Raw genomic sequence first — 19,189 nt, 5'->3', positions numbered from 1 at the left:
TTTAGAATCTGTGTTTGTCTGTCTATCCGCTGTGCCTATTTTTTCGCACGGGACTGTATATCATTCAGAAGAAAGACGATTGGGACTGATTTAGAGAATACACCAATCGCCGCTTCATTATGCTGCTATCTCCTCAGATGTACTTATTGCTGAGAAGATATCTTGAGACATTATTAACGCAGCACCCGCTCGCTTGATACCATTCGGCAATAACTCCCGCCTTGTCATTTTGAGTACCACAGGCATCCAGTATATAAACAAGAGCCGGTGCAACACGGCTCCTCACTTAGACTCTCCACTCAATATCGCTGATGTTGTTGTTCATGTTGTTGGAGCCACATATGCTTGTGGAGGTGGCGATCCTCGTCAAGCTCCTTTAGGTGAGCAAGCTCGTTCAAGTTCAAACATAGATCGCCACGGCTTATTTAAAGGCGCCAATAACTCGCCTTGTCATAGGGAGCATCATAGCCATTCAGTATTTATGAGATTTCCGCTCGATACCTCTAATTGTACGCGATTGCTGTTGCAGCTACTCCGTGTGAAGCATTCTAATATCCGCAGCCTCTGGACGGTAGTACGCGGCTAAGCTTCTCATTTTTGTTTTTGTTGTAGCAATATGGAGTACACTGAGGCGGCAGTCCTTGTCGTTAAAGAAAGTCATTGGGTCAATCCGGTACCTACAACTGGCTGCCATGGGATTGAAGCTTCTCGTGATAGCTATGAGCATCACACAGATCAGACCTCAAAGTCATAGCCTGTGTGGAGCTCACAGCTATCCCGTGCCGGAATAGATGATCGCTGATTGTCCGTGACTGCAGCTGCTCTTATGCCATTGCTTCAAGTTATCCAAGGCGATGGTTCCAGGCAAGATCTCTATATTGATGCTGAAGAACTTGGTTGTACCGAAAGTCGAGAACATAACACAGATCCTAAAACTGCCTCTAAGCACTCTCATGTCTAAGCACTTCCCATGTCTGGAATATGGGCAGAGTGATCCCGATACTGAAGTCCGGAAAGAATCCGAGTAAAAGAGAGTCTTACTGAGCAATCCCCCTTCTCTAGCAGGAGCCAAGACCACCGAGGGACTTCTGCTCCCTAAGCATAATTGGAGAATTTCCATTTGTTGATTACCAGCACAAATTAGAAGATTGCCTAGCACGACGACTGCAAAACCATGGCAGCCGGTTATATGTACCGGATTTACCCAATGAATTCCTTCATCGGCAAGGGCTGCCGCCTCAATGTACAACACACTGCTACAACAACAACTCCTTTGCATGTCATCGGTAAACATATTAAATGTGGTTAAAATCACGTCAGGCCATGCGATACGACGGACCTCGTGGCTTTGCACTTCTCAAGAGCCTATGATACGGTCTGTCATGCCACGCTTTGTGGGCATATCGCTAACACTTCCGTCTAGCCGGGCATTAAACATTAAATTATGAATTATCTGTGTGGTCGTTTGTGGAATTTTGAGGCAATTAAGAGCCAGTTGAAGCCGTTTTGAAACAAGCCTTGTAGGGTAAAACATGCGACTTGCCCAAGACGGGGTGTTACCTAAGCACTGAGCTTCCACAACCTTCAGACGGCATCGAAATCGTATCATATGCTGAAGTTTGAACGATCATAGTTTAAGGCACCCTCGTAGATGACATCTGAAGTAGAACTACTACATTGCCGACCTTGCCGTTTATTTCGCTAATAGAAATCCTCTACCAAAGATATCGCCTACCAAATCTTCAACCACACTGTTCACTTCATCTTCAGCGTAGATGCATAAGGTGTTGAATGTGATAATCGAAGACCTTAGAATTCCGACAACCAACTATCCCAAAATATTTTGTGTCATATTGAAAGCCTCTATAAATCTTCCCCACATAACACTGAAACCTCAAGACACTTAACATCAAGACGTGGGGTTACTAACAAAGAAACCTTGTTGACTTCATAATAAGCAATTGGCCTGCCACTGATAAACTATGCAGCGCCGGTGTGTACTCGCCAGCTCAGCAACATTCAATAAAATAGTAATCAGACCTTTCCGAATTATGCCCTACGTACTGCAACGGGCTGTTTCCTAAGTTCTGATTGGGACCACCTCCATAAAAATTTCATCCTGTAGGCAGTCAGGACATAAAATAAGAGATCGGTGTATATAGCAGCTATATCAGGTTAGACCGATTCAGGACATACTTGGCATAGATGTTGAATGTCATAGCAGATGCCATCATAGAAAATTTCGGCCAAATCGGCAAAAACAAAAAATAGCGCCATCTAGAGGGGGAAAAAGTAAACTTAGGACCTCGGTTTATATTGGAGCAATATCAAGTTATAGATTGATTCAAACTAATCTTGACACTACATTTAGAATTCATAGGAGAAATTAATGTGCAAAACTTCAGCCCAATCAGCCCTCTAGAGGCTCAAGAAGTAAAATTGTATGACAACGATATCAGGTTATGCACCGCCCAGGAACCATACTGACTACAAATATTGAAGGTTATAAGAGAAATCATCGTACAAAAATTCAAACAAATCGAAAAAGAATTGAGGAGGCGCAATTCAAGAGGGGGCTACATCAGGTTAAGGGTCGATTCGGATTGAAGGAGAAATCATCATGGAGAAGTTCGGCAAAATCTGCTAAGAATTGCAAATTCTAGAGAATTAAGAAATGTTCTCGTTCTAAGTAAGAGTGCTTTCGGACGGACGGACATGTTAAGATCGCTTGGACGGACATGGCCAGATCGATTTAAAATGTCATGACGATCCAGAGGTTAAAGATTTATATATCAAGCGACCTACACCCTACTTCGGTGTAGGTTCCTCATTTTTGTCATCCCTGCTTAGTTTTTATTAAAACTTTTTGCCACTTACCTTGACTTGCATTAACCAAATCCGCAGCAAAACTTATGCAGAGTATCGATAGAACCAAAGAGGCTTTCAAAACAAATGTCAAGTGAAAAGCCGGTCGTGAATTGATTCCAAAGGAATGTTGTAGTCGTTGAGTATTAGCCCTCTTCCATTTTCTGTGTGGAAGCATGACGGCAGCTGATGATGATGATGATGATGGGGGAGTATGAGCACCACTACTATCCATGGTAACAAAACGTGGAATAGCGTAGGATAGTATAGATGAGATAGCAAGGAAGGCAGAAGAACACAATACACCACTTAAGATATCATGGTTCAATGTTGGGTTACACCGGAATTTCCTAAAACAATTTGGTTTTCTTTCTCACAATTATTATTTTTTTTTTTATTGTAACTCTTTCTTTGTTATTTTGCCATTAATGCTGTTTTTTCTGTATTCCAGGACATTCGTTTCGTTGAATTTCGCTCTTGTCTGCGTCTAGGCCCCCTTCTAATATTTTATTTTTACAACCCTTGGGCTTTTCTCTGTTCGGCGACAGCCCAAACAAAATTGACAGCTAAAGCACCGTTACTTAAGGGGGTAGTAGACTGAAACAGCAGAGCAGCGACAGAGCATTACTCGGGCATTGCAATAAACAGGAAATGCAAAAAATAAACAACAACACTTTTTATTCCAATTCTTGATAAAAAAATATAAACAACTTCTTGCATTTGAGGCGCGTATAATCTTTTTCGCTTTTTTTTCTCTTATTCTGATGTTTTGCTCTGCACTTGCTTTTTGTTATTTTTTGTTGTTTTATTTAAAGTAAACACAAGACTTTGGTTTTTTCATTCAACTTTTTTTTTGTTTATTGGCAATATTGCCGTTTTTTCTCTACTTCTTTGCGCGTTTTGTTTCTGTTCCCTTCTTCTTTGCGGGATTCCTTTTGCACTTTACACTTGGATTTGTTTGATACACAAATTCTCTTCTCTCCTCTCCCAGCACTTAGGTAGGAATTTCAGACTCTTGATTTTAGCAATTAGAAAATTTTCTTTTAGGAAATTTCATAAAAGTAAAAGAAACTCTAGGCTTTGGATAAATGCTTTTGCGCTTCTAATTTTTTATTTTGTTTTATTTCATGTTTCCATTCATGCTTTAAGACCTTTTATTTGATTTCTTTCTGTTGTAAATAATTGAATTGAACACACTTGCACACATACATACACAAAGACCCGACACGAGAAACTATATGTTTCCGTTACAAATGTCACACGCCACCGAACAACAACGATTGAATGAACAACAAATGAATTTTGAAGAGTTTTCAAATTCAACATCACCACACTGAAGCAACTCCACCACGCACCATTCTTTGACAGAACGTATGAGCAAATGCGATGGGTATACATTTTACCGGTCAAATATTCTCTTTCCAACGAATGGTGGACACAATGCAAAAGGCGTTGAAGAAGTAAACAACAAAACAAAATTGAAAAACTTTTTGAATATCAACTACCGAATACCAATTTTAAGACTGATCCGTCTCTGCCCCTGCCAACCATACCCAAATTTTTGCGTATGAGTTTGTCAAATACAAGACAACGTGGTGAACGGTGTTAAGGGTCGTTTACAGGAGTCACTGAATAAGGTTAAGCCCAGCGTTTAGTTTTTGGCAGTAGTTGGCATTGAGGATGTCAAGTTGTTCTCTTTTTGCAATCGTTCTTTATTTACGTTTTCTCCTATTTTATGGCATTTTCAATCGGCAGATTTGCCATCCTCAGTGATGTTCATGGGGCCTATCCACTTTATGTTATCGCAAGTGACCTGATCTTCTAGTAGTGAATCCTGGGTCGTTTCTACATAACATTTTTTTATACAGTTCACATAAGGAGTCATTTTGAGCAGCCAGATAATGAGTAGTACTGTTTTTCACAATTGAAAACCCTTGTTTTTCGCGATTACTTTTTTGAAGCGCTACCCAAATAACAATTTTATTAAAATTTTAACATAAGTAATGAGGAAATGTCCTACTGAATGTAATCAGCAAGGTTTTTTGTTTTACAAATCTAGTATCTAAAATAAGTAATCTGCAAAAATATCGCTAAAGCGGTACAGCTTTAACAAGTGTAACCGCGTGCTCAAAAATGTTATTGGAATCATTTGAGTCTTTAAGTATGTTCGGGTACTTTTCCTATAAAAATTGCCAGTTAAAATTCGTAGAGAATAAGAACAATCTTTACTTTCTCTCCCTCTTTATTTATCGGAATTCGGGAACAGACAGCTTGATCGAAGACTCATCATTATGGAATTTATGGCATGGGGCGAACTAATATCTGCACTCTCTTTTAAAAACCAAAACTAACCGAATCCTAAATGAACTCTTTTAACGAGAGTCAAGACGGCAACCAATGTTCTGGTACAGAAAATTTATCAAATGAAGTTGTAATTCTACTTCAAGTCCATTGTTCTACATTAGTAGGTAAGTAAAAAATTTACAGAAATATTTTGTAAAATCTTGAAATTGAGAACACTGCTATGGCAAATACAACTCCGTTCCTTTGAACTTTTTAATCTGGAGTATAGGTCTTTTGAAAGCGAAAAATAAAGCTCCATTACACGATAAAACTTGTCATATAAGCTGTCACTTTCTGTATTCATAAAGGCCTGGTTATGCTCTCGTAAACATACCGTTAAGATAGGAAAACGTGTCATCCGTTTGTTTTGCTTTATGAAAACGCATGCAAACGATTACCGAACGCCTGTCGATGTGACAAACCGATCGATCTATTGGCGTCTAAATTTACGCGGCGATCGATGACCGGAATGAGCTTGACGAGAATCGCTACCAAGATATATTCATTTACAGGTAGTGGCAGTTGCCCAAGAACAAAATATTAGTGCACTATCTGTCAAAATCAATGATTATTGCAACCGTAATTTTGAGTATGTAACTAGTTCGCGCCATTTTTCGTTGTTTGTGTGTGTTGTGGTTCTTAACTATAATACGCACACACAACCAAATCTCGTTGACAGATAGTGCACTTCGCGAGAAAAAATTGTATTCAGCTGTTAACGGTACGCACCTCCACATACAAATGTGGCTACAACATCAGCAATAACAACTGATTTCGAAAACTGTAAATCCCTTCCATAATTTCTTCTACGTCTATCGTTATGGCACATATTTCTCTCTGAAATGTTGTGTGTGTCGTAGTATAGCCCCAATCCAGTTCCTGTCTCCTGAAACCGTCCTCAATCCACCCACCGCTTCCATAGTGTCCAGAAAAGAAGCTTGACTGTATTTTGTCTCCCCGTGCGGCTCAGGGCGGTGACTGTCAACCCAACTCCTCGTTGTTAAGGTCGAGGTTCGAGAAGGTCGCCATAGCATACTACTTCAGTTGGAGACGTCTCAACTTCACGCATAATTGCGTGGAGGGCAGTCTTCTCCGACCTACCCTTGAGTTATGCCTAAAGTTGTTCGTCGTCAGATCCTATCTCACCTTCAAGCTTTTTTTTGTTAAAAAAAAATTGTTTTGTTTGAAATGTCAAATGCTACGTTTTGTAATAAGCATAATTGCCTATTTACTCGTTTTTCCTTTACAATTTATAAGGACATAACGACACAAAAACAAGTCACTTGAAGCGTGTGAGCCCAAATAATACCTAAATTGTGCTGAATAAACACAGCTCTGAATAATGTCAAAAATAAAAATCCATTTTTTTCCAAAAACAAATAAAATTTTACAAATACAGCCTAGTACCGAGCAACTGTCAAAACGCATTATAAAAAAATGGTGATGAAGATAATGTGAACACATTCCGTACAAGTGGTACTGAGTTCTTTGAGCAAAATAGTAGCGACATCTCGCTGCATCAGGATAAATGTCGCAAAATTTTAATTGCAAATGTAATTAAATGCACCGAATCAACTCTGCTTCAATACCGTTGTATTTGTTGTGTTTTGTTGTTTGTGTTCTGAGAAGGAAAGAGAGTCCATCGGATTTTGCAATAATTTAATAGACATTTTCGCTGTGCATAAAGCGGTAGAATTGTTAAAGATAATGATTCTGTAAGCGAAGAATAACACCAGTATTCACAAAATTTAAAATTGTTTTATTGTAGGTTTATTTGACAGTTCTATATAGGAAACCCGTCAAATAAGCCTATTTTAAAGCTACTGTAAGTTTTGTCAATGTTGGCTGATGTTATGTTCGTTTTCACCGTTGAAAACTCTTGTTTTTTGCGATTACTTTTTGGAAACATTATGAAAATAACAATTTTATTAAAATTGAAAATTACTGATTTAAGTTTGGTTGCTTTAAAATCTATTATCTACAAAAAGTAATCGGCGAAAAGCGAATATAGTACCAGCCTTATGGATATTAGAGATTAACACAATCTTTAGCGCAAATGATTTTCTTTCGACAAATTTAACCAAACGATTTCGGTATATATTTTAAATCGCAGTATTGATAAATATTGAATATGGCAGCAAGTCTACGTCGCGCAAATTAAATTGTGTACGCCCTCTATAATATTTTTAATTAAAATGTCAACCCTGTATTTAATTCACCATACGAGGTGGTGAATTATAACATGGGGTTAATGTTGAAAAATTTTGGAATCTACCAAGCTGTAATCTTAAATGAGTAATTTGTCCAATCTGATTCAACGTCCTCGATAGTATAGTGGTCAGTATCCCCGCCTGTCACGCGGGAGACCGGGGTTCAATTCCCCGTCGGGGAGATAATAAATCTTTTTTTTTTAAATATTTGTTAAATCTTTTAGTTTTAAATTGATTGCCCAAAAAGTAATTGCGGATTTTTTAAAAGAAAGTAAATGCATTTTTAATAAAACTTAGAATGAACTTTAATCATATATACTTTTTTACGCTTTTTTTTAAAGCAAGCTAAAAGTAACAGCTGATAACTGACAGAAGAAAGAATGGAAAGAATGCAATTACAGAGTCACAAGCTTTAAAAAAGTTTGTCAACGCCGACTATATGAAAAATCAATTACTTTTTGGGCAACCCAATACTATAGGTTTATAAAGACAACTTTAAGTGAACATATTTTAATTCTATATGTTCCAATTTTGTTTTAAATCTTCAGTGTTTTTCTTCCCAATGCAGTTCATATCTATGACGACTCCCTAATGATTCATTTAATGTTGCCCACAATCATAAATAACAATAAAGGTAATCTTACATAATAACATCATGTCATGATAAGATCACAAATATTTAAAATTCATTTACGAAACCGCTGCAGCTCATAATCCCCCAACTGTAGAATTAATAAAAACAAAAAACTTACAACAAAAACAAGGGGGACATTCAAAATATGGACACTCATAACATGGACATACATAAAAAACATTAACTTAAACATGAATGCATCTTAAGTGTTTGTTGTTATGTTATATATTCATGCCTGGGGCATGGACTCTGCATGGACCAGTGCAGCTACACACCTTAAAAGTTGCGAGTCACCAGCCACTAAACTCACAAACGAACACTCATTCATTTTCAGAATAAAACATTTTCATGAAAATGTTTTTATACATAATGACACATTTAAGACTTAAATCATTTTACAAAGCGCTTTTGCGTATAATAAAATTTAAGCTTGTGTGTAAATGGCTTTTTGGCGAAAAATTTATGGTTTAGCACTTTTAAGTTGTTGACAGTTTAGCAAGTAAAAAATTAAAAAAAAATCCGGAGCAAAAACCTTTAACGAATTCATACGGGCTAATATTTCTTTTATTCTTTTGAAATTTAATTTGTTCATTTGGCTATCGATTGTACAATAAGATTAAAACGTTTCACTATCTGCAGCAAATGGCAAATTCATCAACAATTACAAGGGTACAAACAACTTAGTTGCATGTGAAACAAATTCACGCGATATCAATCTTCTATACATTTGTATAGATTTGAATTTTTAAAATATGTGCAAGGATTAGTGATTTAAAATGCCTTAAAGCCCAATTTCGGTGTAGTATGGAAAGCAGCAGCATATTTCACTCAACATACCTAAAACTATCCTACCTCAAAGGAAGTGGTACTAAAACTACCGTTTTTCAAAGTAATTGGTAATAATAGTACCCTTTTTAAAGGGAAGTGGTATTAATACTACCAAAGGAAATGGTACTAAAACTACCCTTTCTCAAAGGAAATGGAACCAAAAGTATCCTTTCTCAAAGGAAACGACATTAAAACTATCCTTTCTCAAAGGACATGGTACTAAAACTACCCTTCCTCAAAGGAAATGGTATTAAAACACCACTTTCTCAAAGAAAATGGTTCTAAAACTACGCTTTCGCAAAAGAAATAGTAGTGAAACTGCTCTTTCTCAAAGGAAATAGTAGTGAAACTGCCTTTTCTCAAAGAAAATGGTAGTAAAAGTACCTTTTCCCAAAGGAAATGGTAATAAAACTACCCTTTCTCAAAATAAATGGTACTAAAAATAACCTTGCTCAAAAGAAACGGTTCTAAAACTCCCCCTTTGTCAAAGAAAAGGGTGTTAAAACTCCCTTTGTCTAAGAAAATGGTACTAAAACTACCCTTCTTTCGAAGGAAATAGTACTAAAAGAACCCTTTCTCAAAGGAATTGGTGCTAAAACTACCCTTTCTAAAGGAAATGGTTCTAAAATACCTAAAACTATCCTACCTCAAAGGAAGTGGTACTAAAACTACCCTTTTTCAAAGGAAATGGTAATAATAGTATCCTTTTAAAGGGAAGTGGTATTAGTACTACTCATTTTCAAAGGAAATGGTACTAAAACTACCCTTTCTCAAAGAAAAGACAACCAAAACTACCCTTTTTCAAAGGAAGCGACATTAAAACTATCCTTTCTCAAAGGACGTGGTACTAAAACTACCCTTTCTCAAAGGGCATGGTATTAAAAACCCACTTTCTCAAAGAAAATGGTTCTAAAACTACGCTTTCGCAAAAGAAATAGCAGTGAAACTGCCCTTTCTCAAAGAAAATAGTAGTGAAACTACCCCTTTTCAAAGGAAATGGTAGTAAAAGTACCTTTTCCCAAAGGAAATGGTACTAAAACTACCCTTTCTCAAAAGAAATGGTACTAAAAATAACCTTGCTCAAAAGAAACGGTTCTAAAACTTCCCCTTTTTCAAAAGAAATGGTACCAAAGCTACACTTTTTCAAAGGAAAGGGTATTAAAACTCCCCTTTGTCTAAGGAAATTGTACTAAAACTACTCTTTCTCAAAGTTAATGTTGCTAAAAACTACCCTTTCTTAAATGAAGTGGTAGTAAAACTACCCTTTCCCAACGGAAATGGTACTAAAACTAATTTTGCTCAAAGGAAACGGTACTAAAATTCCCTTTTATCAAAGGAATGGGCATTAAAACTCCCCTTTGTCTAAAAAATTTTACTAAAAATGCACTTTATCAAAGGAAATGGTGCTAAAAGTAATCTTTTTAAAAGGATATTGTACTTAAATTACCCCTTTTCGAAGAAAGGGTTAAAACTACCCTTTCCCAAAGTGAGTGGTACTAAAACTACCCTTTCTATAACAACCAATTCTCAAAGGAAATGGTACTAATACTAACCATTTTCAAAGGAAATGGTACTAACACTATCCTTTCTCGAAGGAAATAGTACTTAAAGAAACCCTTTCTCAAAGGAAATGGTACTAAAACTTTCCCTTCTCGAAGAAAATAATACTAAAACTACCCTTTCTCAAAGGAAATGGTACCTAAGCTACCATTTTTCAAAGGAAAGGGTATTAAAACTCCCCTTTGTCTAAGGGAATGGTACTAAAACTACACTTTCTCAAAGTTAATTTAGCTTGAAATGCTCTTTCTTCAAGGAAATTGTTCTAAAATTGCTCCTTCTCGAAAAAAAGTGTTCCAATTACCCTTTCTCAAAGGAAATAGTATTAAAATTACCCTTTCTTAAATGAAACGGTAGTAAAACTACCCTTTCCCAAAGGAAATGGTACTAAAACTACGCTTTCCCAAAAGAAATGGTAATAGAACCAACGTTTCTCAAAGGAAATGGTACTAAAATTCCACTTTTGCAAGGGAAAGGGTATTAAAACTCCCCTTTGTCTAAGGAAATGGTACTAAAACTACACTTTCTCAAAGGAAATAGTGTCTAAACCACTCTTTTTCAAAGGAAGTTGTACTAAAATTACACCTTCTCGAAGAAAAGTGCTAAAACTACACTTTCTCAAAAGAAATGGTAATAGAACCAAAATTTCTCAAGTGAAATGGTACTAGAATTCCCCTTTTGCAAAGAAAAGGGGATTTAAAACTCCCCTTTGTCTAAGGAAATGGTACTAAAACTACACTTTCTCAAAGGAAATGGTGCCAAAACCACTCTTTTTCAATGGAAATTGTACTAAAATTACACCTTCTCGAAGAAAAGTGCTACAACTACACTTTCTCAAAGAAAATTGTACTAAAACAACCAATTCTATAACAACCTTTTCTCAAAGGAAATGGTAGCAAAACTACCCTATCTCAGAGGAAATGGTACCAAAATGACCCTTTCTCAGAGGAAATGGTATTAAAATAGTACTAATAATACCCTTTCTCAAAGGAAATGGTAACAAAACTACCCTTTCTCAAAGGAAGTGGTAGTAAAACTGTCCTTTCTCAAAAAATGGTACTATAACAACACTTTCTTAACGAAAATGGTACTAAACTACCCTTTCTCAAAGGAAATGTTTGTAAAAACTCCTTTCTCAAAATAAATGTTACTAAAAAATCCTTTCTCAAAGGTAATGGTACCAAAACTACCATTTCTCAAATGAAATGGCACGAATAAAACCCTTTCTCAAAGGAAATGGTACCAAAAGTACCCTTTCTCAAAAAAATGGTGCTATAACAACATTTTCTTAAAGAAAATGGTGCTAAAACTACACTTTTTTACGGGAATTGGTCTAAAACAAATGGTACTAAAACTACCCTTTCTCTAAGGTAATTGGTTTAAAACAAATGGTACTAAAACTACCCTTTCCAAACGAATTCCGAAGGAAATGGCAATAAAGCTTTCCCAGAGGAAATGATAGCAAAACTATCCTTTCCCAAAGTAAATAGTACTGCAACATACTCTTTCCAAAAGGAAATGGTACTAAAACTAATCTTTCCAAAGGAAAGAGTAGTAAAACTTATATTTCTCCATGGAAAGTATACTAGAACTTCCTTTCTCAAAAAAAGTTTTCTAAAACTACACTGTACAAAATCTGTCGATTTGTAGCCGTACTGAGGCTCAGAATGCAGTCAGTGACAAAATTTATTGCTATATATAGAGGTAACGGGGTAAAGGAGTGAGAAAAAGCGTAAGCCAGAATGATTTCCCACACTTTACCTAAGAGAACCACATTAGACAGAAGGAAGTTACCTGGTTACATATGCAGATAGTGTTCTGGGCAATGTCGTGAAAAGGGATCGCCCAACCTCTACTGTATGATCTTTTCTGCAATACAGCCTGGATTACGTAAAAGAACTAAATATTCTTCTCAACTGTCTTTTTTTTCAGAAGTATCATACCAGACCCTATTTTACATGCAGATGGGATTTAATTTTTTGTTTGGCGTCTCAGGGGCCACTCTCAGAATCATTCACTGCAGGTAACATACTCGACGTCTACTGACGGCTCAAATTACCAACCGCTTCGTGAGTCTTAGTTACCCGAGCTCTTAGAGCTCAGTTTCTAAGATTGATATGAATTTTCCTCGAATAACTCAAAATGCCTAAACCTCGTTAGACTTTTCTGCAGCTTCGCAAATTGCAAATTTTGCCCATGAACATTCCACTAAGGAACAGGGGAAAACTTCTCACATGTCAATGAGTGCAGTCCGATTCAAGTTTAAGCTCAATGATAAGGGGCCTCCTTTTTATAGCCGAGTCCGAACGCCATGCCGCAGTGCGACAACTTTCTGGAGAGAAGTTTTACATGGCATAGTACCCCAAAAATGTTGCCAGCATTAGAAGAAGAAAACCACCGCTGAAAATTTTTTCTGATGGTCTCGTCAGGATTCGAACCCAGGCGTTCAGCGTCATAGGCGGACATGCTAACGACGGCGCTTTTTTTCTGCAGCTTTAATCTATGATTTTTCTGGTCTTTGCTTGATCAAAAATTCTCCATTTTAATTAAAAATACCAACCGCGCCGTGAGTCTTAGTTACCCGAGCTCTTAGAGCTCATTGCCTAAAGTTGATATGAATTTTCCACGAATAACTTAAAATGCCTATACCTCCTTAGACTTGTCTGCAGCTTTAATATGTGATTTTCGAGCCTTACATGATCAAAAATTCTCCAGTTCAAATGAAAATACCATCCGCGCCGTGAGTCTTAGTTACCGGAGCTCTTAAATTTCAGTGTCTAAGATTGAAATGATTTTTTCTCGAATAACTTAAAATGCTCATACCTCCTTAGACTTTTCTGCAGCTTTAATCTATGATTTTTCTGGTCTTTGCTTGATCAAAAATTCTCCATTTTAATTAAAAATGCCAACCGCATCGTGAATTGTAGTTACCCGAGCTTTTAGAGCTCAGTGTCTAAGGTTAATATGAATTTTCCTCGAATAACTTAAAATGCCTGTACCTCCTTAGACTTTTCTGCAGTTTTAATATATGATTTTTCGAGCCTTACTTGATAAAAAATTCTCCAGTTCAATTAAAAATACAAACCGCTTCGTGAGTCTTAGTTACCGGAGCTCTTAGAGATTAGTGTCTAAGTTTGATATAAATTTTCTTCGAATAACTTAAAATGCCTATATCTCCTTAGACTTTTCTGCAGCTTCAAAATATCATTTTTCGGGTATTATTTTTAATCAAAAATTCTCCATTTCAATTAAAAATATTTCATACTTAAAAAAAATTAATATCCATTTATATATGACTTCTGCTTCTCTTTTACGTACTTACAATATTTCGTAGAGGCATACAAACAAGAGGTGAATAAATTCAAACATATGTATATTCAAAATTTCTTTCAAGTTTTGCTATATATCTAAGAAACTTTTTGAAGACTGGTCCTGCTTAGCTATGGCTACTTTTTATATCAATGTTTACTTTTCTAAATTTCCATTTGCTCTTGATATGACCATACTAACCTCGTTTTAGTTCCCATCACATCTGGAGTAGCACGTAGCGTTATATATTGCACAGGCAGACAGACTTACGTGGGCTACTACTACGGCATGCGTTGATGTCTTGTTTCACATCCATTTATCCATTATTGTTACGAGTAAAAACTTCATGTACATATGTGTCTCCTGCATGTTGCCAAGAAGTGGAATGTCTGGCCTGTTAATTGGATAAAATTTTTGTTCAGGACTTCCAAAATAGTTGACGCTACATATGTTGTAGTTGTCGTGTAACCAGGAATGTGCGAATTACTCACAAACACACATAGTTTAAGGATATTCACTTTCTAGTGCACAACTCCTTGGACAAATCTTGTTGCCTTGCTCCAAGACATAAACATTAAGAAATATGTAAATAAATTATCTCAGTTGGGTGTGGAAAGGGAGCTATTTCACCATGCAACGTTTAAATTGCACACATATGTATATTTGAGATGATAAATGTTTAGACGATTGTGTGTGCTTGAGAAATGTTTTACCAGAAAAGGAAGGAATACTCGTATATATAGAATTTAACTATCAAGGGGGTTTTTTTTTGCAGAGAAAGAAATTTGAATGTTTTTAGTAATCTTAAATGTTTAATGTTATGTCCAAGACAAGCTGTTACTAAAATGTTTCTAGATGACCATTCTGTAAATGCAATGCTCAAATGTAAACTATTAGTTAATATCTTGCATTTTAGAGCAAAAAGGAAGTATTGGTATACTCTATGGTGGGGGGTGTAAAAATCGACTGAAAGAAACTAAAAATGCCTACATATATAACAACATTAACTACAAAATAAAGAAAAATATTGATAATTACAGGAATTTTCAATGTCTTTAAATCGTCGAACCTTCTTTAAGCTGAATTTAAATACCACGCGCAGCACTTATGCGTACTTTAACATTCTAATGGTTGAGTTACGTACCATGTGGCTTTTGCTGCGCACGAATTACTAAAAGTCAGCTTATGTATGTCATTTCCAAAGTTGATTTAAACGGCAATTGGCAATGATGTTGTTTAATACGATTGTAGTAAAAGAATTTCTCTAATTAACGCACTGCAAAACAATTTTTAAACAATAAACATATTCAAATCATATGTTTTGCGCCCTAAAACGCGTTCAAAGTTGAGAGTTGGTTAACTTATTCCGTCAGATGCGGAAATGCACGCGTAAGTACGCATAAGTGCTGCGCGACGTATGTAACTCTACCTTTAATTATAACCTTGCCATAATATGATCGCATGTTTAGAGTGAAGACCTTTATTTGTTCGGAGAATGGCTTTCTTGTGGCAGATAGATCGATATGGCTTAATTGACTTAGAAAGTCATGTGTAAGCATTCAAGGGCTACTTAAAGTGCAATACGTCTGGTATTGGTATGAGTTCAAGAACTTTTAAATAAATAACACCACGAATGCATAGTTCAAACGATATATACAATACAATAACTAAGAATACTTATTTATATTATTTTGTTCTTTGTTACTACATACTAATATGTATTAGAATCTTATATCGATTTTCAATATTCATACACAAACAGCCACTTAGATGCACATTTATTGGATAATTTTACTGTTTTACCCTACCCAGAACCTCCTTCATTGCCATACAAAATATGACAAAGGTTGCTGTGGCAGCCATATGCCGTTGTTGTCCATAACACCACACAGCCATTGGACACAAATCATTAAAAAGGGAAATTAATTTGACCATTTAAAAGAGAGGGCAACTAACACTTTATGTTGGGAATGCTGAGGCACAACACATCTGTTTTGCGAGTATATGCACAAAAACAATTATGTGTGGAATTAAAAACACCATAATGGAACAATTATCTAATTTTTTCTTTACCCCATGTACCCCCGTATGTTTTGTTGTTTGAAAATTAATTTACATATTTGAGTAATTGGTTGTTAAGTACCAGGAGGGCGATTTTAAGACATTTGAACCATGCTCGTGTCTTCATATCTAGCTGAAGGGTCCTAGTGTTTTGATAGTACCAAAATTTTATTAAGTTCAGTTTTAAGACATTTCAACCATGTGCGTGTATTCATATCTAGCTGATCATGTTATCTTAAGACTTAAAATCGACTTTATATTTGGCTTGTTCCAAATATGAAGAAAGTCAATTTGCCCACAAACATTCCATTAAGCAAGCAAGGTGAGCTTCGCTCATGTTACAAAGTGTTATAAGTTAATGTTTGTGGTCAATGATAAGTTTGAAATCGAGTCCGAACTTAGAAACGATAGCCCTTCTTATAAAAAGTTTACGTGCCTGAAGTCCTTTCAATAAGTCGATGAGACGATAATCAGTGTTGAATAATCTTGCCTCGATTGGAACCCATTCGTTCAGCTTCATAAGCACAGATGTTTACCTAGCCTCTCGGCAGTCCTCAATGTGAAGATGGACTTTTAATACACATTTAACTTAAAATGACTGTAACTCCTTAAAAAGTGAGGATAATTTCTTAAAAAACATATTTCATAAAAAAACTTAAAATGATAGAAACTCCTTAAAAATTCTTTTCCAAGAAAATAATGGAAACCCCCATAAAGGTATTACGATTCATGAAGGTCGCCTGTGCAGAAAACACTGCCTGTTTTGTGGAAAATTTTTACTCCTAACACTTTAAGAACTACATCCTTATCTGGTTCGAACAGTTAAGAACAACGTTCTAACCACATCCATAAAACAATCATCAAAGAAATCGCACTATAAGAGTTGTTGTAGATGGGTTCTCATCGGATGAATACAGATTGACCGCAGGAGTACAACAGGGCTCTGTCTTTCTCTCTTTTTCTTTTTCTTATTTTTATGGACTTCGAATCTGACCTACTCGTTCGCGGATGACAGCAACCTTCGTCATAGATTTTCCTCCGACCATAGGCCGAGTCTTTGAGACATTTAGGACAGGAGGCAGATTATGGAGGTAACACCCTGCCAGGAATTGCTGGCCATTTCTGAGTGGGGTTGAATGAGTGGATTTTAATGCACGCAAGACGTAGTGCTATTTGTTGTCCCACAAACGATTCACTGACACTTTACAATCGTCAATATCTATCGACAGAGAAGATATCAACAGTCAGAGACTCTTGATGCTCTGGTGATGCCTGAAGATTCAATGTGAAGTCCGCTGGTCAAAACATGTGTTCGATGTGTCGAAGGAAGTGTTTAAGTGCTTGGGTTTTCTTAAGCGGTGTATGAAATATTTCACTCCCTCTGATCGTCTTAATATCTACACTATGTACATCAGGCCGAAAATGGAATGTAACTCGCATATATGTATGAGGCGAACCTTCAAAATCATTCCTGGAGCTGCTTGACCGTCTCCAGAGGCGGGTGTTGGTGTTAATTGGAGATGGTAGGGTATTCAACCCTATTGTTTGCCTTGAACATCGTCGTAATGTGAGTTGTTCTATCGATTCTTGCACGGTGTGTGGAAAGAAGGGCGCAGGGCATGGCGAAAAGGGCTTATTTAATCGGTTCTCCTATGTGCTAGCAACATAAAAGCTTAGCTACGGATCCAAACTGAATAGGGATGTGAACCTTCCTTCCTTCTAAGTGGCTGGAATACGAATCAACTGTACAGAAAGGCCTTTCCATGTCCACGGGACTGAACATTTATCAAGAGAATAATTTTTGCAAGGAGGACGAATAGTGGCAATGATCTTGGATAGGAAACTGAACTGAAAGCTCCACAACCAAGAGAGTTCTTAGAAGGCTTACAGATGTTGGGCACCATGCAGGATAGAAATGGAACCTGTCTCTGAAGATAGCCCACTTGCGTTATTAGATTAATCCTAACTTACGACTCGGTTGTGTGGTTTACGGTGATTGATAGGAAGTCCAACATGAGGACATTACAAAAAGGACAGACAATTTTTTAATGCTGGCTCAGAAGATAGCCCACTGGTGTAATTAGATTAATCCTAACTTACTTCTCGGTTGTGTGGTTTACGGTGATTGATAGGAAGTCCAACATGAGGACATTACAATAAGTAGAGACAATTTTTTGAATGCTATGAGGAACACGCCTATTACATCGCTGAACAGAATGTTGAATGTCCGATCCATAGAGGCAGGCACTGCTGCTATGAGACTGAAGGCAACAAGAGAGTGGATAGGAGATAAGAATGGGTCATACCATCGCTGAGTAATCGAGGCGATGATAGGAAAGTTCTTTAGATTGGAAGAGGTTTCAGCTCGGATACCTGAGACAGCACTTGAGGTTGAGTGCGATACACATTTGAGAGAATTGGTTTGACACAATTCTGCACGCAAAAAAAAAAAAATAAAACGTTTGGCAAATTTTTTGTGAAAACAAAATACTTTTATCACAATGTTTTGCTTTTATTGTAACGTTTCGCGTCATCATATCAAATGTTAGCCAATGACGTAGTATAATTGAACGTAACTAACTCTATTTATTGTAAACCCTTTAGCAACTTCGTCGACGGTAAAAGCACTTTCCTTTTGATGTAAAACAAAAAACTTTTTAATTGCAAAAGTGCTCCGATAGCCGATTATTCGTGTACCGGACCAATAATTAATGTCTTGTGTCTCTCCTACTGCAGAGAAAGGGTGAGTATTTGAGCGTATAGACCAGAGATTGGCAAAAATACTCTCTCTATATCACACATTACTTTGAATGTGCACAAGAAAATAAACCCAAGCATACCCGAAGGCTTGTAAATAATTTCAATTGTGTGCTCATTACTGGCATAGACACATTTTCACACACAACATGTTTTCCCTTTTCGTTTTGACTGAGTAAAGAACAGTCAGTAAGCTCGGAAAAGTGCGGATGGTAAACTCGGAAAGTTTCAATTTCAAAGTTTCGGTACAAAAATGCTGGTATGTCCAAAGACAAAAATCATGTATATGCCTTAGAAAACACATCAAGTACTTCCAAGGTACATACATTGTTTTGTAACATTTAAGAGATAAAAAATATGCATCACAAAGAAGGTATTTAAATGTGCGAAAACAGTAAATATAAATTTGTTTGTTTTATTTATTTTTAAGGCACATACATTGTTTAGTAACATTTACACGATAAAGATATGCATCACAAAGTGGGTATTTAAATGTGCGAAAACAACAACTACAAAATTTTTTTGTTTTATTTATTTATGGATCAGAGTATAAAAACAGAATGGAATGTGCGAAAATGGAAGGATTTTAATATAATTGTGTATCATGGCATCGAAATAAATCCAT

The 19,189-nt window shown here is 36.5% G+C and overlaps 1 protein-coding gene across 5 annotated transcripts in view; it reads right to left on the bottom strand.

Annotated features, from left to right (window-relative positions):
• The window catches only part of LOC106082650 (neogenin), a 328,722-nt gene extending 324,590 nt beyond the window's left edge, over positions 1–4,132 (bottom strand). For all 5 annotated transcript variants that reach the window (XM_013245278.2, XM_013245279.2, XM_013245280.2 and 2 more), the window contains exon 1: positions 2,878–4,132. In XM_013245278.2, coding sequence (XP_013100732.2) covers positions 2,878–3,100 — 223 coding nt within the window. In that variant the 5' untranslated portion in view covers positions 3,101–4,132. The remainder of the gene's footprint in view (positions 1–2,877) is intronic.
• Positions 4,133–19,189: the final 15,057 nt, after the last annotated feature.

Source organism: Stomoxys calcitrans, chromosome 5 (assembly GCF_963082655.1).
Source record: "Stomoxys calcitrans chromosome 5, idStoCalc2.1, whole genome shotgun sequence".
NCBI lineage: Eukaryota > Metazoa > Arthropoda > Insecta > Diptera > Muscidae > Stomoxys > Stomoxys calcitrans.
The sequence above is the reverse complement of the archived record's forward strand: the minus strand, read 5'-3'. Positions and strand labels throughout refer to the sequence as shown.